Here is a 16,738-nt window from a genome sequence, read left to right as displayed (position 1 = left end):
GCCAACACAAAGCAATATCCCAACTAGATTATTAGGGATGGTTGATTCTAGAAGAAAAGCTTCAGGAAAATAGGGCCATCCAATGGCATCTGTATTCAGCATGGCATAAGAAACCACAGAAAGATCTATGGCTCCTTCCTTATGCAGTTCCTTCTCTCCAAGGCAGGGGTGGAACTCGTCTGGATATCTTACACTGTCATTTCTAGAGCCTGGGAATAAAGGATGATAGAGAGCAGCAAAAAACAATGTGGTAACTCCGCTTTTTCTGCTCACACCATCCTTCTGCAATAAGGCTCTGAGAAACACAAGGAAGTATCTCTATCCAAGTCCTTTGCTGAACAGATCCCACAATGTGGATAATCTGTCAAAAGCATCTGTCTCCAGAGTCTGAGAAATCTGCCCCCACTGACTTTAACAATACAGCCACATTTTCTGAACATTATTTTCCAGGACTGCACTGAAGTGCTATGTCAGGAAGTCCTGAACTGAATGAATGCAAGTCTTTTTTTCTCACTAAATCCATCTGGTGTGTAGGAGCTGAGGAAAAAAGAAATCTTGAATTAGACTCCTCTGAGGCATAAAGCGTCTGAAGCAACTCAAGACTTGCTAGCAGTGTCTGAAAGGCCCTTAAAGACTGATACAGGTTTCACGTTGATTTACGCATCCAGCAGTTCTATTCTGTTCCTGGGAATATCAAAGCCAAATCAGTGACTGCAGTGGGGCTGTGACAAGAAAATGGGCTGAAAACTTAAAATACATTCATTCTTGCTTGAGGTGTGTCTATTAATAGTATTGAAGAGCTAGCAAGCAGTAATTTCTTTATCTTGTTTCTGGAAAAATTCTTGTTACCTGAGCAATTGCATCCTTGAGTTGATTGTATTTCTCTAGATCAAATCGTGTCTTTTTGGCTCCTTTATGGAAAAATAGTAAGTATTGTCTGTCTCTAGCATCTGGATAAACATATTCCTGAAGAGAGAAAAAGGAGAGAAAATAGGAATAAAGCTACAGCAGGGAGGCAACACAAGATGCCACAGCACAGTACGTCTCAGGTGCGTTTGGGAGAATGACCAGTTTCTGACAGAAGGCACAAGCCTGGTCCAAGCTTGCACAGTGGTGGGTGATCCCTGCCAGCAGCTAAACCCCCACCCAGTCACTCACTGCCCCACAGCTGGATGGGAGAGAGAAGAGAATCCAAAGGTAGGAAAACAACAAGAAAAACAATACTATAAAGTTAAAGACAGTTTAATAACTGAGGAAAAAAAACCCCACAACAACGTAGGAGTGATGCAGAAGCAACCACTCACCACCTCCTGCCAGCAGACCAATGCTCAGCCAGACTCTGAGCAACAGCTGCTTTGGAGAAACTCTCTCCCAATTTATTACAGAAGGTGACATTATATGGTATGGAATATCAGTTTGGTCAGTTCAGGGCAGGTGTCCCAGATGTGTTCCCTCACAACACCTCACCCACCCCCATCCTATTGCCAGAGGTGGGAAGTGGGGGGTTAGGAGGGGGCAAACCAGGGAAGAACAAAATCCAGAGAAGGCCTTGATGCTGTACCAGCACTGCTCAGCAACAGCAAAAGCACTCATATGTTATCAAGGCTGTCTTAGTCACAAATGCCAAACACCGCACCACACCAGCTTCTCTGAAGAACATTAACTCCATCCCAGCCAGACCCAGCAAGTCAGATATTTGCTTCTCTACCCATTTGTTACACTCCAGCAGTGAGTTACTATCACCTTACTCCTGTCCCCAGGGTGTGAATCCTTCCATGCAGAGAGAACAAGAATTAACGTATTTTGTACTGACAAGTTTGTGGGGAGAAAAGGAGGGAAAAAAGCTATAAACACCACCCCTGAAATGATGCAGCTGACAGACCCCTGGGACACCATGCTGGAACACCTGCAGCATCTGTTCTGATGGCCCTGTGACAGTAGGGACACTTTGAGCCCTCCCTTCCTCTTTATTTAGGTGGGGTTAGGAAGTGGTGAGACAAACCCTGCACTAGAAAATCTGTAGAGAATCTCTCACAATTACAAGGATCCAGAGACAGATTCTTCATCTGGACAGGAGGCCAGATCTGTGAAAGGCCTAAACAAAAGCATTTCCAACAAGATGCCTGATCTTTGGTGTCTTTAAAAAGGCCAACATGGGCATGTGAGAGGGATGGGTTTCCTTGAAGCTCAGAAGGTACCTCACGCAGCCATACCTGTCTGTACTGACCATATCTGCCAGCAGATGAATCTGTTTGGCTACAGCAGTCAGTCACCAAACACAGAAAAGCATTTCTGGTAAGACAACCAGCCAGGACCACCACCAGAATACCCCACAGCCACATACCACCTCCCTGGCCAGCACAAATTAATCAAGTGGCATCTGGGTTCCAACAGGATAAGGAAGGGGCAAAGCAGCTTCTAACAGGCACAACTTGGCTATTTTTCTAGGGAGCAGAGCCCAGAGAAAGTCTTCTAGTGAAGCGTCAATATCAGCACAACAAGTCCTACCTGGCGGGTCATTACGAAATAAGCATACATTGCCATGGCACTACCATAGGTGATGAAATAGGTGACTGGTTCCATAATGTCCCAAGAATATTCCCACCAGGTGAGGCGGGCCAGAATCCCAAACTGAGTGGCCATGTAGGCCAGGCCTCCCCACAACACGAAGGTTGTCCTCTTCTCTGCTTTCCTGCTGAGTTCCATTCTTACCTGCAGAAGGCAGAAACACACAACACCTTGCAGTCTCAGAAGTCATTATGTTAATATTGTTAAGAGATAATAATGTTGTAAAAATAGTCCCTTATATTAATAGTAACATTAAGTGGATTGAAACATGATTTGATTATGCATGATGATTATACAAACAAACCTAAACCTCTTTTCCATCAGTATCTTGTCACTATATTTACTCCAAGCATGCTCTGAACGCCTCAGGAAATTATTTATTTCTCTGTGTTCAGAGATGTTCTGTTGCACTAGCACCAGACTTTATTTACTAGCAAGCTCACTTCCGATTACTTAAAGCAAGGAAACAAAATATTTCCACTGAAACCAGAAGCAAACATGGTTTGGTAAACACTTGGTTCAGTGATCTTAAAACTATTTGAAGCATGCCAGGGACCCAATTAAAACTTGGAAATACATTCAGGCTGCATTTGGAGGATAAATACGACACACTGAGAAACTCCTTACTTTTTCTAGAGGTGCTAGTTGCTCCTTCAGTTCCTCTAATCTCCCTATCAGCTCCTTCTCCTTGTTCAGCTGGTGCTCCTCGATGCTCAAGGCTGTGTACAACTGCTGAACCAATGTCTTCACATCATTCAGCGTCGTGGCATTTTCATGGCTTAACAGCTCTAGGAAAAAACAGAGGCTGCTTTATACACCTGTACCCACAGAGCCCTTGGAAAACCGCTATTAGTCTGCACCGGAAACAAACAGAACTATCTTTTCAACAAAGAATTCTTTGGAAGAGCTCCAGAACTCTAAGACAATACAAGTCCCTTAAAAGAAAACCAGGCTTTATTACTGGATATTCCTAAAATTTGGTAAGAACAAGGAAAAGAGAGATGTCCTATAAAGCTGGCCAGATATCAACAGCTGCTTCTGAATCATATTTATATACAAGAGAAATGAACTAAACTAGCTATGATCCATCACACCAGCTGTCAAGACACAGGCAGAATTCAGGCTACAGACCACCAACAACCAGAGTTATTGGCGGTGGCAACTGAGCATCATGGGTTAGGGACCCCACAACAGTCTCAGCAGCAGCATTTTGAGTGCCAGTGCCAAGAATCGTTTCCCAGTACTCTGTGGGTAACACCCCCCTGGCTATGCTGCCTACAAAGGAGTGAACTTCTCCCTTCTGGTATTTAGAAACAAGAACAGGGCCATGACTCAAAAACACCTTTATCTTTGCATTCAAACACCAAAAAGGATTCCTAGAGAATACCAGTTCATAAAGGAGTTGTGACTACTTGTATTGTGTTACACACAGGGAAAAAAACAAGTTTGAAATTAAAGCAAAAGATTTTGACATTAACCAAATAAATTAATTTTTGTAGCATCCTTGGGCTTGTACTTAAAGTTATTAAAATATGATTTTAACAACTCAAAAAGCTATGGACAGCTTAAGTTTTAACACCAGCAGCTCAAGGAAAAAAAGTGGCTCAGTTGCCTGTGCCAAGACACACGAAATACACAATTTCCTTCTAGTTAAAGGGCTCCTGTTCCCCTAGGAAGAAAAATCCAAATGCTCCTACTGAGGTGACCATCAAGAAGTACTTATTTAAAATTACAGTATTCTGGTGTTTACATTTTCAAATATACAAGGTGATCTTGTAAAAATGGAAAAGCAACAGCCAAAAAGTTTGACAGAACTAACCTCAGTGCCTATTTGCAGGCACATTCATTTTAGCACGAACTACAGAAATCTCCTTGGCAAGTGCATCCTAGGAGACAATTTCCTGTAACCTTGGTGATCCCAGAGCTCACTTAGCAGTACACAATGGGTGACAGAGCAGAGTAACTTCTTTGTGTGTATGATACCCAGTGGTTTAGATATCCAATCTTAATGGAGAGCTTTCTGTTAAGGTGCTTTTAATGAGATGGGAAAAAATCATCTCTAGCAGAGGTCAGTCTACCCCACATTTAGGCAAGAAAGAGCATCTCACCGAGTACTGCACTCCCAATTCCAGAAAAACAGAACAATAAAGTAGATAAAAATCCCTATCTGTGAACCAAGCAGAACAGCATTTCTCAAGCCATCCCTTTTATTTAAATCCGCAGACAAAACTACAGGCATGCAAGAACCTGGTGTTTTATGAAGGCTATGAAGCTGCCCAGAAGAAAGAGTAGAGGGCCGATAAAAACACCGAGTTCCTGCCTCCACCAGTAACACTGAAGTGTCTCAAAATCTTCTTGCAGGTTTTCACATCTTGAAATTCACACACATCCATAGAACATTATTGAAATGGATTTTCTTGTTGACTCAAAATAGGTTGGTTTCCCTTCCCTTCCTAGCTGATTCTTCATGACACAACCTTCTAAGGGCACAGTCTCCTTTATTTCACTGTTCGGTAGCTAACAAGGTTTTGAGGTTTATCTGCAATAGTTGAAGTACCACACTTAAATGGAAACAATGTTAGCTGTCAGGGGAAGCAACAATTTAGTCTTCCAAACCAGACAATCTAAGTTTCAATCTAATTCCCATCTTGTATTGTATTCCCTCAGAACGAGTTAAATTAAATTACTTTTCAGTAATTAAAAAAAATTTTTGAAAAACTTTGAATTTAAAAGGAATTATATTTCTTTGTTTATTCCTCTTGGAGGCTGGGGGGGCACTAGCTTTGAACAGAATGAAATATCTGCTTTTTATTAGTAATTATTCTGATTACTTGGATATCTCTAAATTGGGCTCCAAGGGCAGGATTAGAAACCACAAGGTTGCCCTTTAGAAACAACACTTCATGCTCCTGAACAAGTTAATAAAGCATGTTGCAACGAAGCAGGGAGCTGAATACTGAAATGTACTCCCAGTGCTGAGCAGAACCAGGCTGGTTTACCTCTCTTTGGTGGTCTGACATGGTACGTGACATCATTAATGATCAGTTTGAAGTCATCCAGCAGAAGCAGGTCAATGCCTGTGGAGGAGGCCACACGTGTGCCATCTGTAAGGAAAACACAGATGATGCATTAAGCAGGAGCAACAAAGGACTTGAACATGCCATGGCTAAGTTGTAACACCATCCCAAATCCAGCTGTTGGGCTTCCATTCTTTCCAAAAGATGATACTTTTTGCCAAGACAAGGAAAGGTGGAAACATGACTGAGTTTCCATTGCTAAAGCAGGATACTGTTTCACTTGTACCACCTTCTCCACCCAATTCCTTACAAACTGATTTGAACATCAACGTCAGTTGCATAGCTTGCATCTTTCCTACTAAATAGTAGGGCACTCACCAGAAAACATCTCCATTAGGACTGATTTCCTTAGCAGCTCTGACTATACAATATTCTTACTCTAGGAATGACATTTCTACCTTCTGCTTTTTCAGGAAGGTTGAAGAACTCACATCACAGCAAACTTTTACTTCAAAAGCAAAAGACCGGGTGAAAACAGCAGGCAAGCAAGTAAATCAATTAGTTTGTAAACAAGAGTACCTGCTGAGTAGATTGCAACCCGATCAATTCCTCTGTCCTCTGCTCGCAGCTGTTGCAAGAACACCCCGACAGAGTCTGAGATGGGTTTCAGGGTGAACTGGCAGCGCTCACGCCGCGATGGAAGACTCACAGAAATCACAGGCAACCCGTTTTGGTAAACCACCGTCACTTCTACAGAGACAACAAAAATACAAGCTTATCATTAAAAGATAACAGATCTTCTCCATTTGTCCCATGGAGAAAGAGGCAAACCTGATGGTCATCTGAATGGACTAAACTTTTGATGTTACTAAGAGACATGGCCAAAGAAAAATGGAGGTATAGCCAAGCTTGTCACTCCAGTAACATGGCAGTCATTTTCTGTAGTTTTTAAGTTACTGACACTAAACTCAGTCACCTTTATTCTAAGGGCAACATGATATCTAAAAGCCATAACATGGCAGCACAGTATGTTTGGGTTAGGTTTTGAGAATAAAAGCATTTTGGACTATGGAAGACAAAAACACTGCTGTTTAGGAGGATTTATAGCTCAGGAGAAAAAAGCAGATTGTGTATACTAGGAAACATCAAGGAAGGACCAACTTCAAATATTTTTATCCTTGTTTAGTTCTGGTTTCCTCCTCCTTGTCCTGAGGCAAGACATTTAAAGAAAGCAGTCAGGAGCATGAGGCTGTAGGAAAGCGGCACTCCAAGTTTAGGCCTCAAGGCCATTTCATCTAAAATTCATGGGATCAATATGCTTTGTACTTCTCCAGACAGGCATCGCTACTTAGGTGTAGATAAAACAAGATTTTCAATTTCTTTGGAGCTGCCAGAAGTTTTTCTGAAAGCATTCTTAAGGATTTCAGTAATTCATTTTAAAATCCATGGTAGTGACCTGTATGAACTGTAAGCTGGTTATTATTTTACTGCCACAACCTGCTCCTTGTGCTTCATGACATCCATACACAGAAAAGAGAAGTTATAAGTTCATATTCCCTAAGCCCTTTACTGAATTACCATTGTAATTGTCCTCAAGTGAGGTAGCTGCTAAGGTATAACAGCACACCTAAAAATTACTTGCTTTTATAGGTATCTTTCTTATGTAAGAACATACAGGGGTTTTTTTATTGCTCAGAGCATTTGCTGTGTCTCAAGGATGGTGCAGTCACACCCACCCACAACTCATCTGCCTCAGTATCCCCACCTGTTGCAGCTTAGGTCAACTCCTGTCTCCTTAAACTCACTGAACTCATGGATTGACATGCTAAGTCATTTTAAGCAGCTAACATCAAAATCAGTCAGAGTCAACAAAAGTAAAAATGAAGACAATATTATTTTAACTACCAAAGGGAACTAGCAGGAGAAGTCTTGGGGCAACACACCTTTCCAAAAATAAAGGATCATGGCTATTAAAAGGATGTACCAAGTGCACTTGTACAAAGCCAGAAGAATTCTCTTCTCATTCTCAACTATCACACACCTTCATGAAATGAATCAAGCATAAAAAGGCTTTTTTCCTCTTGCAAGGGATTGCTACCTTCAAGTCCTTAAAGACTAGATGGAAGCAACCAAGTATGGACACCTAAATGACTAAAGCATCCTAAGAGGCCCCAGTGTTTGAAAACCTATCAATGCCTACTCTCAAGACTCAGACAGCTGACAGGATTTTAGTAGCTTTAGCATTTTGAAGCATAGAATTCAGAGACAACAATCAGATATTTACTGGAAAAAAATAAAGCAAAATGCTAATTTATTTGGACAGTGAGAATTTAGAGCTCCTTAGCAGCAGCTATTATGACAGCTATCAGGTTTTCTTTAAATTTAAAATGCTACCTAGATAATACAGGCAGTGAGGCCATTTCTTTGCAGAGCAGAAGAGATAACAGTGTTTTCATTGACACTTTTTCCATGTATCCCCACTGGTACCACACCACAGCCAGAGCTCCAGGACTGCCAGCTCTGGAGGAAGTGCCTACCAGAACCAGCTGCACTTGAGGAGTTCATCAGCATTAGGAGCACAAACAAAGCCTTTCACTAGGATTTCCAGCTTAGGTGAAGTATCAAAGGCCAAATTATTCCCCCTCAAAAGACAGGGTCAGTAAGTCTGGAAACACAGCTGCTTTACGTTTTCCTTGCAAACCCCTTGTAAAAGTAATTTCCTAGCTTAATTCACTGGTGGGGAAAGTCCATAACTCCAGGTTGATCCTCCCATCACCTCCCACACAAGTAATACTGGTCAGATTTTCACTGCATTGAAAAAGGAAGAGCTCAGAGGCAAATAAAAGAAAGGAATCTGAAGGACACAATAGCACAAACCTAACAGACAGCAGCAGACAACTCCAGCAAAAGTTATTAATAAGCCCCTCTGTGATATGGCTGCCTCATTTTTCTCTCCACAGCCCTGTGTGTCTTCTGCATCTACTTCACAAGTTACTAAGTGGACAAAGCATTTGGCACCTCAACTAGTTACAGAGCTAAGGTTTCAGCTAATCTGCCCTAGCTAAATTTTAAGCGAAGATTTAATTGCATGGAACAAGCAAAAAAAAAGTAATTTTATACAAGTGTGCTTCACTTACACTTACAGACACCTACAGCCGAGCCAGGAATGGTGCTAAATAAGACCATGGAGAATTTGAAAAGCTTTAGATGCTATATAAAGCATGGGGTTGCTTTGAGGTATGAGTTCCATCCAAGCACCACAAAGTTTTGACTCAATCATATGTGCACCAGCAACACGTCATGGGTATTTATGGTTTTTTTTTTTTTTTTTTTTTTTAAGATTTCCATTTTTGCCTAAGATCAACTTGAGCAACACATGAGGTCAAAACAAAGTATAGTAAAAGAAGAAAGTGTGGCCGAAGAAGTCAGTGTTGAACACTGGCTACTGGTAAAACTCAAGTTATTGGAAGAAATAATGAGAGAAATATTCAAGCATAACACAAGGAGAGGTAAAATCAAATCAGGCACACACAGACACTATCTTCTCAACCTTACACGTCCTCTACAGTTGTACCTGTTTAAGTCCCCAGGTTTTCATGTAAGCTCTCCAGAGCAGTCATGTTCTCTTTGTCTTTGCACACTTGTTATCCTGGCAGGGGAAGCAGGAACCCTTCATTTATTAGCTTTCAGATCTTATTAACAAGCCAAGGATCCACTCAGTGCTCATGTCTGTTAGCACAAGTGATCCACTCCTTGTGCACAGCATGCAGATGTTAAGCAGGCAGTGAGCTGAAAGCTGCTCCTTTCCTCTTTGTATTCTGGCACACCAAGATTTTTAAAGTTCCACCAGTGCATCCTTTTGCTTTATGCTCTGACAACCTTATCAAAAAAGCTTAATGTTTGAGCTGCCCCAGATTTAATAAAGGAATAACATTGCCTTGGCGTCTTTGTTTGAGACACTTGGCTTCACAACTTACTCACTGCAGCAAATGATGCTTTTGACCATTTTGGCACGTAGCTGACATGAACTGCACTTTTGTTACATAAATGAGGTTAAGGGGGCAGGCAGAGTCACAGGACCACAGACTGGGTCAGGCTGAAAGGACCACAGCGGGTGCTCTGGTGCCACCTCCCTGCTCACGCAGGGACATCCCAGAGCACCTGGCACAAGATTGTGTCCAGACAGTTCTGGAGTATCTGTCCTCAGTGAGGGAGACTCCACAGCCTCTCTGGGCCATCTGTTCCAGTGCACAAGAGAAGTTCTTCCTCATGTTCAGGGAGAATTTCCTGTGCATCAGTTTCTGCCCTTTCCTTTGTGTCCTAGAGGTTGGCACCACTGAACAGAGCCTGGCTCCAGCCTCTGGCACTTCCTTCAAGAAGGACAGTACCTTGAAGGGTAAGGATCATACAGGCTCACAGCTACATCAGAAAGAAGTCTGGCAAAAAGATTTGGACAGTTGCATGCAATTCCATCTTTCTTTACAAAGCCTGTCCAGTTTTGTAAGGACAGTTCATAGAAAAGTTGCCCATTGCCTTAATTCTTCTTGACGTTGTTCTGTGTCACTTCCTTAAGCTCCAAACTGGATTGCTGCCCAGCCAAAAAAGCCTCAACCAGAAAAGGGGGCAGGGAATGAAATGTAAGTTAGGGCTAAGTCCAGTGAGGCAGGAGCTGGTGCACGTGTTACTCACCATCAGAGGGCACTACGGTACTGCAATACACCACTCTCACGCTCTGCCAAGGAGACAGCCGCTGATGCACCTGGAAAACACAGGCACGGCAAAAAGGGCAAATGTTCAGAGTCTGGCAGGATCGCACCCCAGGGCCACCTCCTGATCCCGTCCCTCCCGCCGGCCCCTTCCCCCGTGCCCGTGCTAGGCACTTCCTCGATCCGCAGCAGGGACAGCCGCAAACCAGGAGCACCTGTCAGGAACAGCCTCTTCCCTTCCCATCTGTCACGCCACAGGGTTTCCCCCCTCAGCCAAGTTCACCTCTACACACCTCTCTCTCCACACACGTAGCTGAGAGCCTGAGAGCTGAGAACTGAGAACAGCTGTGATTTGTTTTCCTTAATGTAACATGTATTTTTAAAGCCACGTGGTCCATCAGTTTAGCTTACTACACAGACACAGTAGAAATCATATCAAAGCACGAGTCTTTAAAGGGTAAGAAAAAGAAGTTTTTTGCATAACCAAGAGGGACGTTTACAGAGTTGTGGATTAACAGGTTCATTCTCCTTGGTTGTTTTCCATGCCAACATTACTTTTCTCATGTCCTTACAGAAGGAAGCCAAATTCCGAAACACAAAGTAGTAAAACTGCCTGTGCATAGAAGAACAAATTGTTCCAACATAAAAAACAAGGATTGCAATACTGAGCTATAAAAATAAGAAACTACAACAGCCCAATAAGAAAAAACCACATGAATGGGTTGTAGGTTCTGCAAACTTAGCAAGAGACCCATTTGCCCATGAAAAATCTAGAATCAGACTGATTTAAAAGTCTATCTTTTGATTATATTACACTGGTTATACACTAATCCTTCCCCAACACCGAGATTACAACTCTGGCAAAAACCAGCCCAACTGTAAACCAGAATAAAGCGTAACACAGCAGCTCTCACCTCTCTCTGGTGGTTTATATTTCAGTGGCTAGCCTCAGATTTTTCAAGAGCTGTTGTCCAATTTGGACATTCCTATGGTCTGGGATACCTTTATAGAAATATAGGTTTGGCAGCTGTATTTTAGCAATCAGCAAAGAAAAAGTATCTCACATGGAGGACTTAAGTAAATTTCTAATGAAGCTTGCAAACAAAACCTAGGTTGTTGATTATTTCTCTGCCAAATGGTCCAAATCTCTGTATTTCATGAGGTTACCTTTGATAACCTACTTAAAATGGCTTTAATTGCTACTTCACTTGTCCTTTAAAGCCTGATATCGGAACGAAGGATAGTTTCTACTAATCTTTCTTGAAAGTAGGAACCTTTGGCCCTGATGGCCACTGCACTGACAGCTCTAGAAATTCACTGTGGTATGTAGTGTACTTACACTTCATTTCTATCAGTTTTGACAATGAAAATCAGTCATTTTCAATTTGCCTCCTTTCAAGTGCATTTTCAGCTTCCCAGGGTCAAATCAGACAGTCAGCATGCAGGAAAAGAAGTGGGCACCAAACAGCTGTAACTTCAGCAGGAAGTTGCGTGTTTCAGCAAAAGTAATGTTGTAAAAACCGCCTGTGTGTTGGGAACCAAAGGGCAAATTTGCCTTTTTGCAAGTGAAATAACCAAATCTTCTTGACTCTCTGACACCATGTGCTACCCCTCCCACCTGAAGAAAAACAGGTTTTATACTGAAAACTCTGAGAAAAACACAGCTACAGCCCTACATCCTATACAAATCCAGCTCTGTTGTCTTGGCATTACTATTGTATTATTAACAAAGTCAGAAGCTTCAGGGATCAGAAGTGGTACCACATGCAAATCGATTTTCAGAACCAATTTTTACCTAAGGAGAGGAATTTTAATCCTTCTAAAAATAGTATCAGATACAATAACAAGCAGGCAGAATTCACACAGGGAGCGTCTCAGTCAGAGAGCACTACCCCAAAGACTACTTATAGACCTGTTTTACTTGATCCCACAGTACAGCTAGCACTGATATGTTTTTACTGCCTCACTCTCCCCCCCCCTACACAACATTAATCATCCATTTTTCAAACAGTGCACAGCAGGACTCCGGCCTTTCTACCAGCTGTGAACGGCAGCCCAAAAACACAGTTCCCAGAAAATCCTAAACCCTGCTAAACCCAGCACTACCCCACTGCAAAATAACCATGTAACTGGAAGATATCACTAGGTAGCACATGCACAGACTGTACCTTAAGGCTATGAGTATCTGACAGATACAAGCTCACTCCAGAAGCCTCCTGCACTCATACAACAAGAACAGGGATAAGGCAAAACAGGTTGAAAAAAACAGGGCATATTAGGTGACTCATCAAAAAGCTGAGGTCTCCCCAGACTTCACCCCTTGGACAATTCTTGCATCCCAATATGGGCTGAACCCCTGCTTCATTAACACCCCCCTCCCCAGCAGTGTGCTACCAGTACATTTGACAGGAGAGATGCTGTTAGAACACACAGATCTGTCCCTCCTGCAGCTCTGAAGGGTGCCGTGCGATACGTGCTGCTGCTACAATTCCTTATCTACAGAAACAGTCTCTACTGGGTAGGAAGGGAAAAAAAAGAACAAATGAACTCAAAACTGAGCAGAGACCGAAATGTCACGATATGTCATCCAAGGTTAGCAAGAGTTTAAGGAGTCATCCCTCATTTTTATTCCTGAAGGGAGACTGTTGTTTTAAAATTGAGATGGAGAGAAATGTTTGAACCCATTATCCGATGTCTGCAGTTCAACAGCTTCCTACATAAAGATGTCAGAAGGCTGAAGCTGGGGATCGGAGCAGTGCAGGGCAGAGAGAGGAATTCCTTTCAAGTTTTACTGACCAGATCTGTCCGTCAGGCAACAGCTCACTCCTCTTTCAGCAAGGAAGTGTGGAATAACTGCATCCAAATTTCAGTTGAGACAGACTTGTCCACCTCTCCCAAAATAAGCGATGCTTGGGAGTGTAAAAAGCACCAAAGCAGGATCACTGAAATAAGAAGCTTTAAGCACTAGGATAAGTTTCTGTATCTCACAAGAACACATGCAGGAATTCACTTTCCATGTCCATCCATTTCCTGCCTTATCTGCAGTAAGATGCATGTTAAGAGGCTCAGAGTTATGCAGCAGCTGCACTCCCAGAATGATTAAAGGAGCAAGAGGAAAAAAGTCCCAGTCCTCTATCTAAAACTAATGCTTCCTCCAGCCTTGTCCAGGTCTACATTAGACAACCCAAAGGTAAAAGTAACAGCATTTCTGTAAGTCCTAATGTGGCTTTCTCAGTACTACGTCAGGGACAAAGTTAACCAAAGGCTTGCTGGAAAAATCAACCTTTTAGCTAACAGTGAGTGCTCTCTGATGGGAAAAGAGAGAGCACCCCCCATGTTCTCCAGGTATGTAATTATCAATGATGGAATGCTAACGACTTTAGGAGATTGAGTCTCCAAACCCTAATTAAAATCAGAAAAGAGGTTGTCCAGGAAAAAAAACCAAACCACAACACCCCAAGCATGAAAAAAGGTGAACATCTTGCTCTAGAACCCAAATAAAACATGCTGCTAACTCATTACCTGGAGTACCAGCACAGCAAGAACTGCAAAGCTTTTGTGAAAAACAGAGCATTCTCTGCGTAAAAATGTCTTACTACGAGTGAAGCATTTAAGAGACATTTGTAAGTGTCCCCTGCAACATCTATTTTACAAATTCTGAAGGGCCTCCTTTAAAGAAGGCTGCCTTAAGTCTGATACAAGCCAGCTCACCTTTTCCAACAAGCAATAGTTATTTTCCTCTCTATCCTGACTTTCACTACATGAAACACTGAATGTCTGCCCTGGCTCTAAAAGTGGTTATCCTAAAGCCTCCAGGCTGAAATCTCAGTGACGAAAATTGCTGCGAGCTTCCCCGAGCAGCCGCAGCAACCCAAGCCACCCACCTCAAACATGCTGAAGGGCTCCATTTATCCGTCTTTCCCTCGCTTCTGCTCCTGTACTCAATCTGTTATAATTTGGTCTCTCCTAAACAGCACTTCGATCCTCAGTTACCGAGTCCCCTTCTGTCCTCCCTTTTTCCTTCCCCTTCACACCAGCTGTTTGCAAAGTAAAGGAGACTCAAGGCAAAACCATGCCCTGACCAGAAACCTGCTGTCCAAGGGATGTGATGTGTGACTTCCCAACACAGCCAGTGTTTTTGCACCAGCACATAAGCTCTAACTTGATTTAAGTACATTTAGCTGTGGTGGATTGACTGGGGCCAGCTGCCCAGCCAGCTGCTCCCTCACTCCTCGGGAACAGGATGGGAGGATACAGGATAAAAGGATAAAGGCAGGGAGATCAGTCACCACTCCCCACTAGCTTAACAGAGTGGACTAAGGGAAAGTTGACTTACTGCCAATTAAAGCAGGTAATATCAAGACACAGGTTGAAATGAACACTTCCCCCCCTAACCCAACCCTTTATCCAGGATCAACCTCTGCTCAGAGACCCCTTAGACCCAGACAGTACATGCCGAGACCCCTCATCCCCTGGGTACCCTACACAGAGACCCCTCAGCCCCAAATACCTCACAGAGGTCAGAGACCCTTCAACCCCAGACACCTCTCAGCCTCCTGAGAGGCCCCACAGATATCAGAGATACCCCTCAGCCCCAGGCAGCCCACACAGCCTTCAGAGACACCTCAGCACCAGACACCCCTCCCAGTCCCAGGCAACCCATCCAGTGACCACAAAACCAGTCTGCTAAGAAAACCCTCCAGAAACGAGCCAGCAAAGGGCTCAGGGCACTCACAGGACCCTCCCAGCCCACAGCAGCCCCTCACGCGCCTCTGAGGGCAGTGGCGTGGCGAGGGCAAGATGGCGGCGCCTCATGAGGGAGCCGGCTGCTGCCAGCGCCCAGGCACTGCCCTGCCAACTTCAGCTGATTCCCGCTAATTCCCCCTCAGCACCCTCCCCGCCTTCCTCAGACATCTCCAAAGGGATCAGAACAGACCCATGGAGATGTCTGCCTGCATCTCTCACCCCCTTCTTTTCTTTTCTTTCTGAGGTACCTGGACATCGCTGCCTACTTCCAGAATATCAATTTGAGACAAAAAAAAAAAAAAAAAAAAAAAAATCTCAATCATCCTTTGAAATTGAGCCAAACTTTACCAGGGATTTGCAACCCTGTATGGAAGGACTTTTCCAGCTTCTCGCTACAGCCTCTGGATATATTCACATAGCCAACACAACCGTGTAGTACTTCCCTCAAGGCATACACTGGGCTGCTGTTTGGGAGTCTGGGATGTGATAAAACATCCCTTGCTCGCACAAGGGTACTGCTCCCACTGCCTCCATGCAAACCCCCGGGGATTTGGCTGGAGAGGGAACGCAGGGGGGGAAGCCTCTGTACCCGGGAGCTGTGCCCTTGCAGTGATGGCCACAAGCCATATACTCCAGAGCACTTTGTATGACCTACACATCAGCAAATGATCTTCATTTGCCTCAGTTCTCATTCCTGCCTGAATTTGCTCTTCTTCCAGCATTAGTACAAAGCTCCATCACATCTGCTAGGAAGGGAACATAAACAGGAGGTGAACTATAAATACTTCCTTCTCCATCCTGCTTCCTTTGCCCATCTGCCTAAAAAGAAGCAGGTAATCCACAGTGTCCAGGAAGAGGAATGGGTAGGAGGAAGGAGATTAGCTCTCTGCAGAAAAAGCAGGGATGAAGTAACTGTTCCTCATCCTTCATTGTGCCTTTCTCCCAGGCATTACTGCTGCTCTGGGGATACTGCAGCAGGAACACCACTGCATTTGATGGCTTTGATTGAGCCTCCGAGAGACAAGAGAGGGAAGAGGAGGAAATAAAAGGGAAAAAAGTTGAGCTGACATGCTAAGCACATCAGTCAAGCAGAATCAATCACTTTTAACAGGTGGTTTCCCTTGCCACCATCCACATCACTTCCTCCCCAACTGAAAACCAAATCAAAACCCCAAACCAAAACCTTCTCTCGGTCTATATTCTTAATTTTATTGCAAGTGTCAACAACTTGCAGAGAATTACCCTATTCCTAACAGGGGACAGATGATAGGCAGGGTACACCAGACCCCCACGCTCCCTCTCATCCAACCTTCACACAGTCCTTCCTACTTCTGGCAGGCAACACAAAGCAGGGCTGGAACATCTCCCCGACAGTTTGTGATGCCAGATCACAGTTTCACGATGAAAGTATTTTTCCTTTACTGGAGTACGATGGTTTGGATTCCACTTATTTAATACAATCCTCATGGTTACTGGGGAAAAAAAAATGAGAATTTAAATTCCTTTGAATCCTGAAGGCTTGAAACATAGAACCCAAAGAAAACACTAGGATGCATTTAAACCTGTGTCAGCTTTGAAACCTGAGAACTAAATTCCTTTCCCTAATTTCCAGATTCATCACTTGAGTCTTACTGAAAAGGTTTATAACTCTCTTATCTAAATTAAGGGGGCTGTCAACCACTGTTTAAAAAAAAAAGCTTT

The 16,738-nt window shown here is 43.4% G+C and overlaps 1 protein-coding gene across 1 annotated transcript in view; it reads right to left on the bottom strand.

Moving 5' to 3' along the window:
• Positions 1–16,738, bottom strand: part of MCU (mitochondrial calcium uniporter) — a 77,042-nt gene that overhangs the window by 2,267 nt on the left and 58,037 nt on the right. Inside the window, exons 2-7 of the mRNA XM_039553863.1 lie at positions 10,275–10,344; positions 6,165–6,335; positions 5,568–5,672; positions 3,196–3,356; positions 2,509–2,712; positions 850–966 (exon numbers count right to left, since the gene is read on the bottom strand). Coding sequence (XP_039409797.1) covers positions 850–966; positions 2,509–2,712; positions 3,196–3,356; positions 5,568–5,672; positions 6,165–6,335; positions 10,275–10,344 — 828 coding nt within the window. The remainder of the gene's footprint in view (positions 1–849; positions 967–2,508; positions 2,713–3,195; positions 3,357–5,567; positions 5,673–6,164; positions 6,336–10,274; positions 10,345–16,738) is intronic.

The sequence above is a fragment of the Corvus cornix genome, chromosome 6 (genome assembly GCF_000738735.6).
Source record: "Corvus cornix cornix isolate S_Up_H32 chromosome 6, ASM73873v5, whole genome shotgun sequence".
In the NCBI taxonomy this organism is placed as follows: Eukaryota; Metazoa; Chordata; class Aves; order Passeriformes; family Corvidae; genus Corvus; species Corvus cornix.
This window is presented reverse-complemented; position numbering and strand designations above follow the sequence as displayed.